Source organism: Dunckerocampus dactyliophorus, chromosome 12 (genome assembly GCF_027744805.1).
Source record: "Dunckerocampus dactyliophorus isolate RoL2022-P2 chromosome 12, RoL_Ddac_1.1, whole genome shotgun sequence".
In the NCBI taxonomy this organism is placed as follows: Eukaryota; Metazoa; Chordata; class Actinopteri; order Syngnathiformes; family Syngnathidae; genus Dunckerocampus; species Dunckerocampus dactyliophorus.
This window is the reverse complement of record NC_072830.1, coordinates 9,060,215-9,074,790: the sequence shown is the minus strand read 5'-3', so window position 1 is coordinate 9,074,790 and position 14,576 is coordinate 9,060,215. Positions and strand designations below refer to the sequence as shown.

General features: G+C 43.0%; 1 protein-coding gene and 1 long non-coding RNA gene across 2 annotated transcripts; one reads left to right on the top strand and one right to left on the bottom strand.

Annotated features, from left to right (window-relative positions):
• The first annotated feature begins 884 nt into the window (after positions 1-884).
• Positions 885-13,268, top strand: nyap2a (neuronal tyrosine-phosphorylated phosphoinositide-3-kinase adaptor 2a). The gene is made up of 8 exons (XM_054795006.1): positions 885-1,068; positions 1,143-1,225; positions 2,775-2,994; positions 4,626-4,906; positions 5,987-6,943; positions 7,634-7,756; positions 8,775-8,869; positions 9,008-13,268. The coding sequence occupies exons 3-8, from the start codon at positions 2,792-2,794 to the stop codon at positions 9,227-9,229; spliced, it is 1,881 nt and encodes a 626-aa protein (XP_054650981.1). The 5' UTR covers positions 885-1,068; positions 1,143-1,225; positions 2,775-2,791; the 3' UTR covers positions 9,230-13,268.
• Positions 12,271-13,738, bottom strand: LOC129191556 (uncharacterized). Its single transcript, XR_008573230.1, has 3 exons — positions 13,519-13,738; positions 13,159-13,259; positions 12,271-12,806 (listed from the first exon to the last, which is right to left on the bottom strand). It is a non-coding gene; the product is annotated as an uncharacterized LOC129191556 (long non-coding RNA).
• Between the last annotated feature and the right edge of the window lie 838 nt (positions 13,739-14,576).

The following is a 14,576-nucleotide window of genomic DNA, read 5'->3' as shown; positions in this document are numbered from 1 at the left end:
TTGAATTATCTAAATCATTCCAATGGTTTCTGAAGGGAGAGAGCCTGAGCTTTTTACAATTTGCCTGTGTTTTGACACTTTTTACTGTGTTTTTGCTTTGGAGGACGTTGTTTGGCGAGTAAGCAAGAAGGCATGTTTTGTCTTTTTATAGTTTATAATTCATATTTTAAACCTAGAAGTGTGACTGACTAGTGGACATTGACTGGCTGTCATTGTGTTTGGGTTTGTTTAGCATAAGCTGATAGGCTCCCATTTAGTTGGGAGGGCAAGGTGAGTAGCGTCTGTTAAAAAGAATTACCTTTTTATATAACAATATTTCAATGAGATCATAATCACATAGGTCATAATCAATTTTCATTTTTAAAATCTCAACAGCACTGACTTTCTACAATCCATGTAACGTCTTTAACTTTAAGTGTGACATCATTTTTCTTGCTAATAGGACAATATGACAAACAGAAATGTCATGTCAGCGGAGGCGCTGCAGTACTCTCCTCATCCTGAAGGGGTGGGGGGCGTGCATGAGCTGGAAGAGCTTGTCACTGCCGTCCTTCCATAGAGAGGAAAAGCCAATGGTTTTTTTGACAGCTGGAGAGCAGCATGTCATATGCACGAAAGATATTTTTATCGTCTGCCGAATGAATGGATGGAGGATTAAATATCCAAGCTCACCAGAAGGTGATCAGACTTTTACAACAAAGTAGCAGAGCTTTTCCTGGAGAAGGATAGGGCACATGTACAAATTAAGGTAAGAACACATAAATAAATGGGACTATGGAGTATTTGAAAATAACATTCATCAGCAGTGTGTATTTTTGTGTACAGATGGTGTATCAATTCATTTTTTCACATTCAAGTCCCCCCACCCGGCCCCCCTCCCTTTAATGGCACAACAGGGGAGGAGTCGAGTGTCTGAGGATGCTGTCAGGTTGCCGTGGTTGCAGCCTCCTGTTTCTTTCGCCGACTGTCATGTGTGTGTGTGTGCGCGCGTGTGTGTGTGTGACGGGTATCTTCCGAAATAACGAGTGAACATACGCGGGGGAAGGACATCGTTTTAAAGACAAAGCGGTAAGCTGCAGAAGTTTACAGTCATCGCTGTGCGGCGACGACGCCAGTCTTCATCCATCTTTGATCGAGTGCAGGAAGGACACGGCGACTGAAAGGAAACGCCGAGCGAAGGAGACAGAGGGGGGCTGAAGGGGAGGATGGAGGGAGTGTGAGTCTGGTAAGCATCCTTTCTTTTTACCTCTGCTGATGTTGACCATGAGAATAGGTGACTGTCACTTTGGTAAAATAGTATTATTTTTAACACATTTCTCAGTGGTGAGCCATCTGACAGGAAGTTATGTTAAACCCGCAATGTGTGGTAGCCATCTTGACTCATGCGTGACATCAGGGTCAGGGTCGGAGGTGATGACAGCCGATATCACCAAGTATCCACTCTTTCCCCATTCCTGCTTCATCCTTCTCTTTCCAACCTCCCTCACTGTTGGCCATGCAGGAAGCATTACATCATGCTCCCATGAGAGATGCTGCTGTTGCTAGGTTACAGCTGGCTGACTTCCTGTTCCATTTTTAGAGGGATGCTGAGAGACAGGCGAGGGGTGGGGTGCAAGGGGGGAGTGTGGGGGGGAGACAGTGGTTTCATCAGAAGGCGAGGAGATGACGGCGATCCTACTCGGAAATTGACGTGATTCCAATTGTCTTTTTGGATGACCACACTGAGCGCTTCAAATTTCACGGCTTCACTCTTTTTCAAAAACATGATTAAATCACAACGTTTTGTGGTTGAATATGGCCTTAGTCAAAAAAATTGTCAATAAATATGCATACATAAGCACATGTTATGCCTAAATTAAGCATTTGCCAGCATAAAATGGCTAAATGAAGTCAAATACAAATATAACATTCAGAAGATGCATTCAAAGATGTTAGGATATGTAGTGTTCAACACTGGTCAGTAGGTGTCAGTAATGTTACTGTAAGCACCAGACACGTCTTATTTTCTTGTATTATGTCTATTATATTGGGTAATAGGAGTGTAAAGGTGACTATAGGGGTGTTATTTCATGTCTAGAGACCTCTAATAATGTTAAAAACCGTATTTAGAAGGTTGTAAATAGGTTTCCTATGCTCTATGAAAATATCCATCCATCAATCTTCTACCACTTATCCGAGGTCAGGTCGCAGGGACAGTAGGCCCAGACCTCCCTTCCTCCAGTTCCTCCTGGCGGCTCCCGAGGCGTTCCCAGGCCAGACATAGTCTCTCCAACGTGTCCTGGGTCTTCCCTGAGGCCTCCTACTGGTCGGACGTGCGTTCCGGAGGCATCCTGACCAGATGGCCGAGTCACCTCATCTGGCTTCTCTCAATGTGCAGGAGCAGCGGTTCTACTCAGAGTTTCTCCCAGATGACAGTGCTTCTCACCTTATCTCTAAGGGAGAGCCTAGCCACCCTACGGAGGAAACTCATTTTGGCCACATGTAGCCGCGTTCTTGTCTTTTCGGTCACTAGGTGGTAGGTGGGGGTAGGAACGTAGATCAACTGGTAAATTGCCTTTCGGCACAATGGACCGCTGCAGAGTCTATGAAAATGTTATAAATAACCAATCCTACTATTTATTTATCACTTATCTCGGGCCTGGAACCAATTAACCGCAATAAATGAGGGATACTGTAATGCAACCGTACGCGTGTTTGACTTGGATTCCATGCAGATGTGGTTGAATTCTTGATTCGGTTGAAGTTTGCCAATGACTTGATTCTCTCTGGCTCAGGTCCTCCAGGATTCAACATGACATCTCAAGAGGAGGCTTCATCCTTCCGCAGGTTTTTCCAATATGTGGAGGACAGCTGCCTTCAAGCCTACGATGATCTCGTCATCCAGAATGCCTCGGACATTTCCAGGGAGAGTGACCGCATCCGCAACAAGACCAACTGGACGTACCTGCAGGAAAAAAAACAGAAGAAGAAACGCCAGGGAGAAGAAATCAAAAGGTAAACAACCCTCAAGCCCAGCCCAACTGCAGCAGAGTAGGCACGGTTGGGGGAGGAGGCTGCCAAATCTGACAGTTTCGGCCAAGAGAAAAAGAATGCAGATTTACATAACCTGGACATGTATTAAGTATTTTATTAAAAGAAACAAACCATCTGCCACATGGTGGCCTAGTGGTTAGCATGTTGGCCACACAGGAGATCTGGAAGATCTGGTTTTGCCCCACTGGGAGCCAATATCATTTTAAAAGCCCCTGAAATGAGCACGATAGGATGCCTTTAATGGACTCCATATAGGGTTCAATACTGCGAAATGGAATATTTTCGTAGTTAGAGCATAGAAAATCCGTTTGACTTTGTAAATATAGTTTAACATTATTAGAGCCTTGTAGACATGAAATAACACGGCTACAGTCACCTTTCACTATTATTCTTGTTATTATTGTTTACATTACATGGCGAAACTCTTATGCTGGAGGGACTCGAGACGGCTTCTAGTTAACAAGCTAGCGCACTAGCAAGCTAACAAGCTAACCAGTTAGCCTCAAATTTATTTCCTCTAAACTTAGGCGAAAACCTTACCACTTTGACAAGGAATGGGTGGAGAACTTTTTTTCACTCTATCATGTCAGACATGCCATGGCTGACTTTATTCAGTGTCAAGGTAATGTAAGGTAATGTTGTGTGTCATTACTGCCACCTAGTGACCAGAATACTACATACTACTTGTATTTCAATATGTTTTGACTAATAAAAGACCGTAGTTTATCACAAAAAATCCATCATGTATTAATTTCTGAAAAAACGCGAAATAGCGAGGGAGTAATAATCAAACTGTGATATTACGAGGGACGAATGTAATACGGCAGTGTAGTGTGAGTGTAGTGTGTCAGTGTGAGCGTAGGACATCGGCGGCCAGGGAGGTGGAACCATGCCCAAGTCTGGCACGGTACAAATGGACTGTGAGTACGCCCTGACTGATCATTTTGTTTTACAGTCTGTGAATGGTCCCCTTAACCGTTAATGTGCTTAATGTGGGCACTGTTGAAATCTTGGGGTCATCAGGTTTTGAAGCTACAACATACTTCTTTTAGGGACTAGAATCCTTCATGTTAGTTTGTGCTAGAGTTAGATATTATTATTATTATTATTATTATTATTATTATAATATTAGGTTCAGTCTACCCCACTCACATAGCACAACTAGAGTGCAACTCTAGTTGTGCTATGTGATCACTCACAGATCACTCATGGAAAAGTACTGAGCAGAGAAGATAGTAGACACACTATCAGCAGAGTTAAAACCAGCATGAGCCACTCTCTCACACACAAGCTTAATTTTCACTTTCCAGACAGACAAGCTTAATTTTCATTTTCTAAAGGGGTGCGGCAACTGCTATAACCAAATATTTTGCTATAACCAAATATTTGAAAACCTTTTAAAGTGTAACATCACTGACTACTTTTCCAATAGCAACGCTGTCCAAAGAACCAGGAAGAAAGGCTCAAGAGAAGAAATAGCTTGAGAGCACTTCTATGAGTTTGACTGAGGTTCTCGTTATAAACAGTAAAACATGCTTTCATTAGTGGCAAAGCTCAGTGATTCCCAACCTCTGCGCTATACTTCTATCTAGGACTGATGAGGAGGTTGCTGGTACAACAGAGGGCGCACACTCTGGAAAACATTTCAGAATGGGTTTTATGACCATGCCGGCACCACAGGACCGCCTGCCCACTCCCGGCCAGGGCTTTAGTGTTCGCTCGCAGTCCCTCAACTCGGTGGGTGGTGACGATGATGCCAATTACCGGAAACAACCGCCGCCAAAACCGAAGCGGGATCCAAACACCAAACTCAGCAGCAGCTCCGAGGCGCTGAATGGAGTCGCGGTGACAGAAGCTCAGGAGCAAGATGAAGGTGAACACAACTCATTTGATATTTAGTCTCGAGCTTGAGGTGTGGAGATGACACTTAAACAATAACAGTCACAGATAACACAACACAAACATTCCATTTTTACCAACTGAACTATGCAATAGTGTCAGAAAACCAGTGGAAAGACCCAACTGCGAACTGTCGTGAAATTGAGTTTTTTAACTGGTATTCTTCTCTTATTTGGGATGTGTTACGGCAATGTTGCGTCACGTTAAAATATGGGAAAATGTTAAGACAGGAGGGTTGCTGGGAAAGAAGGGTTTCCCGGTGAAAATGCGAGGGTTGACGAGTATTACTTGACAACTGCCGACAACTTCTTTGGTCGACGTGAGTCAGCCAGTCCGAGTGGCGTTGACACAAACAAGTTGCGCTTTATTACATCCATCCATCTTCTTCCGCGGGCGCAGCAGCCTAAGCAGGGAAGCCCAGACTTCCTTCTCCCCGGCTGCTTCGTCCAGCTCCTCCCGGTGGATCCCGAGGCAGTCCTAGGCCAGCTGAGAGAAATAGTTTCTCCAGCGTGTCCTGGGTCTTCCCTGAAGCCTCCCAATGAAGAGGAGCAGTGTGGCTCTACTCCCGAGTTTCTCCTGGATGACAGTGTTTCTCACTCTAAAGGGAGAGCCCAGCCACCCTACAGAGGAAACTCATTTTGGCCGCTCGTACTTGCGATCTTGTCCTTTTAGTCACTACCCAAAGCTCATGACCATAGGTGAGGGTAGGAACATAGATTGACCGGTAAATTGAGAGCTTTGCCTGTTGGCTCAGCTCCCTCTTCACCACGACAGGTGGTGTTGCAGAGTCACTGCAACACCACAGCAATCAGCCTGTCGATCTCACATTCCATCCGTCCCTCACTTGTGAACAAGACCCAGAGGTTGGCACGCCATCCTTTTACGGGCAAGAACCATGGACTTTGACTTTGAGGTGCTGATTTCTAATACAAAATAGTAATAGTGGATGTTAAAGAAAAAACAACCCACATATGATTGGCCTTGATGATTTAGTTACAGGATGATGCTTAGCTTCAGAATGAAACATGATGACTTGTTGTTTCTCTATTTAAAGCTCATTTGCTTTCCTGCTCTGATGACTACAAGAAGACACCTCCACCCAAACCCAGACGGAACCCAAACACCCAGCTCAGCTCATCCTTTGACGATTCCTACATGTGTACGCATGCCAACCATAGGAAGGCCCCCCTGCAGTGGGAACCAGCCTCCTCACAAAGCCACTGTTTGGCTTCTGGGGACGATTTAGAGTCTGTTTACATTGAAATGGTAGGAAATGTGCTGCGAGAGTTGAAAAGCCAAGAGGCAGCGGAGGACGATGAAAACGAATCAGTGTATGAGGAAATGAAATATCCGGCCTTGGAGGACTCTGTGGTAGACGCAGATTCCTGCTTATCAAGTCACCGCATCCCTCAACCTTTCCCCAACCTCTTGACGCACCGACCGCCATTACTTGTTTTCCCCACAGCCCCTGCCCAGTGCTCTCCCAATTCGGACGAGTCTCCGCTGACCCCTGTGGATGTCACTCAACTGTCCATGTTAGAAAAGGCAACTTATAGCAAGTCAAGAAGCTCAAAAACTAGCGAAGAAGATCGGCCCTCCACTTCCACCATAACGTCTTCAGGCCGCTCATCCGCTCCACCACTTCCATCCAACCTGTACAAATCCTCTAGCTCCTCCCATAATGGGCACCCACGCAGCCAATCAGCATGCCCCTCCCCTGTGAACATGGGCCGCTCTCTGACTCCTCTGAGCATGAAAAGGCCACCCCCCTATGACACTTTGATGGCAGGAGGAAATACGCCTGTTTCGTCCTCTTCCTCGATCTCAAACAGGTCTCAAGAGGGCGGGGCGATGCATAAAAACCCCTCTCCCTACAGCTCCACGCAGAACGTGGCGGTGAGGTTGCAAACTCCAACGAGTCCGATGGACGAACTGACCAATACCTCGCATGCGTCCGGCAAACAGGTGGTGAGAAAAGGCTCAGGCAGCAGGAGGAGCAAGCACTGTGAAGGTACAACACATTCATCACACGTATATAAGTATGAGGGCCCACACAGTACCACGTGTAACATCACAGATCATCCAGAGGGAAATTTCAAAGCCATGATGTGCGTCTTTGCTGCAGTTGGCCACTTGACGGCACTGTTGGCTTACCCTTCCCCATCTCCTTCTGTAACCAAACTGCCTATAATGCTTTGATTGGTTGCTGACTAGTTTTTTTCCACCAACAGGAAGGTGGAGTCATGTTTCATTGCCTGTTTACTTTTGCTTCGAAAGGGTCTGTCTTCCTGCCCCAAAGCTGGCGCATTGAAAAAATCTCAGTGAAGATTATTGATCATAAGTCGAGAGTTGAGCGCCTGTGTGGTTGCATCATCACGCTACGCCACCACCACATGCTGCATCTGTATAGACCACGGATATGCAGTCATTGACTCCTGAGTGGATGTTTTTGGGGTTGTGAATTTTGACAGAGTAGTGATGTCTCATGTCAATTATTGGACATGACGATCACAGTATTTACCCACTTCTTCTTCTTCTGTTCACCACTAGGGGTTGCTCTCCCTTTTTTCAAATTAGTTCCTTCCAAATATTTACCATTGTCCGTGCCAACACACATTCTGAGATGTATTGTTCCGTCTTATCAGAGATGTTTTAAGTGCAAAGCAGGTGTCTCACTGTCTGCTTTTTTGTATCTCTGTAGGAGAGTCCAGGTCCGTCAGGTCCGAATGTAAGGACAGAGACGACGACGGACGATTCAGTCCGGTTTCCAGTAGGAGGGGGAGGTCGTCCGTTAGCCCAACTTTTATGTTTGCGGGGACAGGAGGTGAGACTGTCAAGTGTAATCTCTTGACCTAAAAAGGGCAAGAGAGAAGTCTTAAATGTCCATGCTCATTATGTCCTCATACTGTTGCCAACTTTAGTACCGATACACATACAGTATCTTTAACAAGTATTCAGACCCTCTAGGGACTTTAAAAAAAAAAGCAACCAGCAACAAATGTAGAAAGTTGTGCTAGTTGAAACTTTTGGTGACTGCATGAAAGCATGTCGCTCTTAAGCCTGATTATGCTTCTGCGTAGTCACTACACCATCCCCTCCCACGCCGTCGTGATCCTTTTATAGCTCTTTGCCGTGAGTGAACAATGGCAAAAAGAGAGATGGTGAGTGTTACTGAACCTGGAACTAATCCATGTGTTACAACAATCACAAATGTTGATCTGAAACTGAAAGAAGACGTTCATGAAGGCGGGCTGTAGGCTCTCTGAACGAGTCGTATATTAGGACTGCAACTGATGGTTTTCTTAGTCCATTCATCTGAAGCTTGTTGTTTCTCTCACGCGCACGCACACACAGCAGATCTAGCAGCACGGCATACAGCTCTAAGTGTAGGCTCTTTACAATTTAAAAAATGTTGCAATAGCAAATAAATAGACAAACCTGTGAAGATTATAAAATGAGGAATAGATATTTAAGTTATCCTCAGATGTTTCTGGTTGGTCGGCTTGGCTCTGGAAGTGTTGGTTCTTTCGGTTTCCCAACGACTTTTAATTTAGTGTCATTTGGTGCGTCATATTTTTGCCCAGTTAAGCAAATAGTAATGATTTGTGCCTTATGGCCTTTTTGAATTCGCTGTTTTTATGAGAGGCCTCATGTTGTGCATTTGTCCCCTTATCGGCTCTCACTCTATGGGAATCTGCTTTTTCCAATGACACGTCACTGTCGTCTCCATAAATTAGAGTCCGCACATCCAGTTTTGTGTCACGATACACAGAAGTTAGTATTAGAAGTTAAACTGGTTGTTGCGTGTGAAATCATAAAATAATCACTTTTTTTGGGGGCAGAATCAAAGTGTGTGAGTAAACTTGGTCGCTCAGCATCGACATCAGGCGTGTCTTCACCGGGTTCCATGCCACATCACCATCCCGCCCTCAGCCAGGTAAAACACACAATACACCGTTAGACTAGCATTAAAAAGTGAATTTATTTCTGAAGCTCAGTTCAAAAAGTGAACCTCATACGGTATTCTACAATATAGTTCTATAGGTTGACAGGGAAACTTTGCTCCGCCCCCTAGATGCCGTGGCTCTGTGGAGACACCACCATGATGGAGATGATCGAAAAGAAACGAGTTCTGTGTTGTGAGATCAAATGTCGCCAACGACCTGAGAAGAACCTCAGTAAACAGGACAGCATGCCCATCCTGCCCAGCTGGAGGAGGAAACAACCGCCGCCATATTCAGCCCCACCCACGGCTGTCAGCCAATCAGCTGCAGTGTTGTGGGACACCGCCATCTGACCCCCTTACAATGTTTCTCTGGTCTGTTTGTTTCTCGTCTCGTGTGTCTTGTGTCCACTTCAAATGTGACCTGAAGGAAACGGACACAGTGGAACCCGCTTATGTCGAATAATTCATCAAGTTGACCGTGTTATTGATAAAAGTGCCCTCTTAAGTCGTCGTCAACACAAAATTTGACAGCAAAAGCGTCATTTTGAACAAAATTGTTCTGTTTAACGTCTACTTACACAGCGGTAAATCGTGCAGTGACTTCCTGTTCAGTGCAAAATAAGCATCAAAATAAGTGGCCGTGTTAACGTAATTCGCTGTATAACATCTTATACAGCGAGAAAACATGCACACTGACTTCCTGTTCAGGGCAAAATAAGATTAAAAATAAGTGTGGCAGTATTATTACTCAGTCACAACATAACTGGTCTTGTTGCACAGCAGTAAAACATGCAGTGACTTCATATTCGGTGCAAAATAAGCATCAAAATAAGTCACAGTATTATTAATGTCATTACTCTGTTACTATTACTGTCTACTTACACTGCGGTAAAACGTGCACACAGTGAGTTTCTGTTCAGTGCAAAATAAGTTTAAAGTGTGGGAGTATTGACATCATCAATATTGCTCAGCCACAATATTACTGTCTAGTTACACAACAGTAAAACTTGCACACAGTGACTCCCTGTAGTGCAAAATAGCCTTTAAATTAAGTGTGGCAGGTTTGTTAACTTCTTGCTTAACAGCCACTACCTAACTACTGTCTACACAGCAGTAAAATGTGCACACAAAAACTTCCGGTTCATTGCAAAATAGGCTTCAAAATAGGTTTGGCAAAATGAACTGCCTCATTATCGCTCAGCCACTATATAACCACAGTCTACACAAATCAGCCTTTTATTGGGGTGTATAAAACCAGCACGGAATACTTACGCAAAAAGATGCACTCCACACTTAAATGCAGCCAACAACAATCTCCTGTCTCGGGCTGGCTCTATCCAGCAGGCAAGCGCCGCTGCCCCCTGTAGCCCAATAGCCGAGTGTTGACATAAGCGGGTTCCACTGTCGTGAAGAAATTCACTTTGCAGCTACAAATGGGTGTGATTCTCTTTGGAAAAAGTAAACAAAACAAAACAAAACAAAAAAAAACATATTTGAAATGTGAAAGAAGACAATGTTTGTCGTGACTAACAAATCAGATTTTATATACTGAAATCATATTTTCTTACATTAATGTTGAGCCAGATTTGGATGATTTCGTAAACTGAGAGAGGAAATGTGGTGAAGATGACGACATTACATGACATCCATATACGGGAGAGATCTGGTGAAACTCCTCTGAGGACACCAAGTGCAACAAACTCCTTCAATGGTATTATAACAAAGTATTCAAGGCACTTTACATACACAGCAAGTTTAGACAGATGAGAGCGTTCACTGCCCAACCAGGAGTGTCAAAGGAGCAAAGCATGAAGTGTCATGCATGAACTGTTGTCCGTTATGAAGTGTTACTTGAGTGCAATCACAGATCATATTTGGTTTTGTATGAAGAACAATTATGATTTCCCCCCAAAAATTTAAAATATCAAAACTCTGCAAAACTCTGGTTTTCAACAGTTTAAAAAAGTAAACACTCAAAAAGTTAGGGGTATTGCGCTTTCGGGTAAAATTCCTGAATTGAGCTAAAACACACTACAGTGAACCTTCACCACTTCACTCTTCCGAATTTCGCAGTTTCACTCTCGGTTTTTCAAAAAAATACAGTAAAGCATACTGTTTCGTGGTTGCATATGGCCTGTTAGTCAAAATACGCATATTTAAAGTACACTTTACATATTTTTGCCACAATGAAGCCATTTTAAGCATAAAATGGCAAAATGAAGTAAAATACAAATATGGCATTCAGACTCAAAGATGTGATATGTCGTACTCTACACTGTGTGACTATAGGGGTGTTATTTCATGCCTAGAGGGCTCTAATGTTAAAGCTCTTCTTCAGAAGGTTGTAAACAGGTTTTCTATGCTGTACCAATATATTCCATTCATATATGAGGAATCCTACTTCGCAGAAATTCGCTCATCACAGTCGAGTCTTGAACCGTGCTAAATGAGTACGTTTTACAGGTCAACTTAATTGAACCTTCTGTAAACATTTGAATCTCCAACTGTTCAGTACTTATTTCTATGTTGTCAAACAAGTGCAAAGGCAGTAATGGAATGACAACCTGCCAACAGTCTGACATCTTCAAAAGTTAGGGAACTTCAACAAAATAATGCAAATTACATTTTTATTTAAGATGCCCGCCTGGGGGCTTAACATTTCATAATGCACAATGTTTTTGTGGAATTAGTATTTGATATATATATATATATAGTATCTGAGGCTGTAAAAGCTTGCTATATATGGCAAAAAAAAAAAATCCTGGTGGAAAAAGATGACATCACCGCCACGTGACCAGAAGTGACCGGTTGGGTACTGCTGCCGAAAAGCCAACATATCAGAATATTTAGACTGGCATATCTCTCACTCAGCATTATCTGAATATCTCTTTGTTTTATGCTCCAAAGCCACTCTAGAAGTAATTTCACTTCGTCATCATTCTCGTCAAGACTACGGACGGAATGCGCATGCGTTCTTTCCTCTTCTTTAGTTTTGGTGTCACGTGTTTCGTTCAGTGTGTGTCTATTTACAGCGCCACCTTGTGTATGACACAATATTCATTTATTCTGTTTCTGTGTGGACGTGACTACTGATCCAACAGTGCGGGTGTGTATTTTTTCAAACCGTAAAAAAACCCGAGATGAGTCTAGATTCAGAGAGAATTTAACGATATGTATATATTGTGCTTGTCATTTGCAGTAGTATACAAATGCAGGGAATTAAAGCACACATTTATATGGGTATTAGAGCCATGCTGAAAAAAATTACAAAGATAATAACTTGAATAATAATAACAGCAATATCATGACAGACTGATGGAATTCACAGAAATTCACACAGCTAGTTTACACTTTACAGTGCTTTATGATTTATCATTATATTTTTACTATCGTTATTATTATTTAAAACTATATTAAGTTAGGCCGCACGGTGGCTGAGTGGTTAGCATCTTGGCCACACAGTCAGGAGATGTGGAAGGTTTCCTCCCACATTCCAAAAACATGCATGTTAGGTTAATTGGTGACTCTACATTGTCCATCGGTACGAATGTGAGTGTGAATGATTGTTTGTCTATACAGTATGTGCCCTGCGATTGACTGGCGCCCAGTCCAGGGTGTACCCCGCCTCTCATCCGAAGTCTGCCGATATAGGCTCCAGCATACTGCCCCAAAACCCTCGTGAGGATAAGCAGCATAGAAGATGGATGGCTGCATATATTAAGTTATACATTGCCATTAGTTATACACCAGCTAATGTCTTTCTGAAGTAAGTAGTCAACTTCTTCCATTACACTCATTCCTCAGAAAAACAATGTTACGTGGTACCTTAATTGGTCCCTCTGTCAAACAGAAACTTTCTATCTGTCAGAACTGAAGGTCAACTAGGCAGGTCAGTGGCTAGTGCTTCATTCTCAGGTTGTCAGGTGGTCTTTCTCCAGCATAGAGAGAAAAAAAGGACACGCGTGTTAGTCACAGCATCACACATATACACAAATAATCTTATAATAATAATCATATAATCAAATAATACTTAGAATTGCTGAGGTATATTAAATGATGTTATCTTCAAGGATTCAAGAGCTATTTAATGATTGTATTGAATTTAGTACTGTGATACTACTCTACTAATAAAAATAAATTACATTCTTAGATTTCAAATAAAAGATTTAACAACCCAATAACTACTACTGCTAGTAAAACACAACCAGCTAAGATCATAATAGATAATATTAGGTATGAAAAGACCGAATAAAGGTAGCAGCAGATATTTACACACACACCTGAAGTGTCCAAAGTCATTTGTGTGGTGGCCTGTGTGACTGAGGACGTGCTGTACAGTAGGTGGCTCCCCAGTCTTTCACACGCTCTCATTAATTTGCAACTGAAATATTATTATATATTATTACACAATATACAGGGTGGGCCAAAAGTAGGGTTACACTTACTTCAAGTCTTAAGTCTATAAGTGTTAGCTGTAACCCTACTTTTGGCCCACCCTGTATGTATTATATATTACTTACGCAAATCAAACTGTCAGTCAAGAAAACACTGTTACCACGTAGCCACCAAGTAACGTTAGCTTATTTGATAACTTCCATTCCATAATATGGTATGCATAAAGTGATGATATAGCTCCATACCTTTACCTTTGGCTCGTTTCTCCTCTTATTCTTCCTTCTTCTTTCTAAATTGACCACCCCATGGCTTCGACTTTGCTTTTCCACGTTTTGTTGACACAATTTTTTTTTAGCTTGTAATTAACTGAAAGGCTGCGGCCTGGTGGTGAACCCTTCACTTTACTACTCGGTTTGGTTTGACCGACTCTCTGAGCAGTATGGGGGAGTCAGAATCCCGCCTGTAGAGGGCGCCCATCTGCCACACATACCCTGACTTGATGAGCAAGTAAGCGTTGAGCACAAATAAATATGATATTTTTTCTTTCAACCCTTCATCCTTGCGGCGCCCCCAATAGAATGCTGCCCTGGGCAATTGCCAATGTGCGCCATAGCAAGAACCACCACTGGATACCCCTTTTCCACTTTGGTGTTGGTGCTGGATTAAGTTTGAGGCCGGGGTGGAACCGTGTTGCCTGCTGCCTGTTTCATTTTCCATTGTCCTGGGGAGCCGTGTCATTACGTCACAGGGGTTACGCCTCTGATCTGGAAATAACGGGAAATTTCAAGTGCTGGCCATTTTTAATCAAAACACGCAACTCACTGTAGTCCTTGGAACTGCACATTATTTGTTGGTAAAAATGCAAACATAAAGGTGAAGAAATGTAAAAATGAATGTGCAAAATGCAAAACATTTTTCGGGTTTGTGGAGAACTCGTTGCGAGAGGAGGTTGATCCATCACCATTGTTTTCTGACAGAAAGATAAAAACATATTAAACCAGAACACAGTTGCACAGTAAATGCTACTTCTTACATGACTATCATTTTACAATTAAACTAGTTTGCTGCTGGATGCACCAGTGGCGGCTGCTGGTCATTCAAGGAGGGGAAGCTCATTTTTTTCCAGACTACATCATAAATGTGTTTATTTATTTATATGTAAATTCTAGTATCTGCCATGATGTGCCGTTTACTAGCAGCTGGAGCTGCTGTGCGAGGCTACTGTGTGACCGTTTGTGAGTGTGAGTGATCGTGACGGGGGGAGAAGCTGCGAAGCTGCCACTGCTTGTTGGGGAAAGAAACC

Bases quoted from the DNA above. Each gene is read 5' to 3' on its own strand.
- nyap2a (XM_054795006.1), top strand. From the start codon at position 2,792: ATGACATCTCAAGAGGAGGCTTCATCCTTCCGCAGGTTTTTCCAATAT. The intron at 2,995-4,625 runs GTAAACAACCCT...ACTTCTATCTAG, and splicing joins CAGGGAGAAGAAATCAAAAG to GACTGATGAGGAGGTTGCTG. The intron at 8,870-9,007 runs GTAAAACACACA...TCCGCCCCCTAG, and splicing joins ACCATCCCGCCCTCAGCCAG to ATGCCGTGGCTCTGTGGAGA.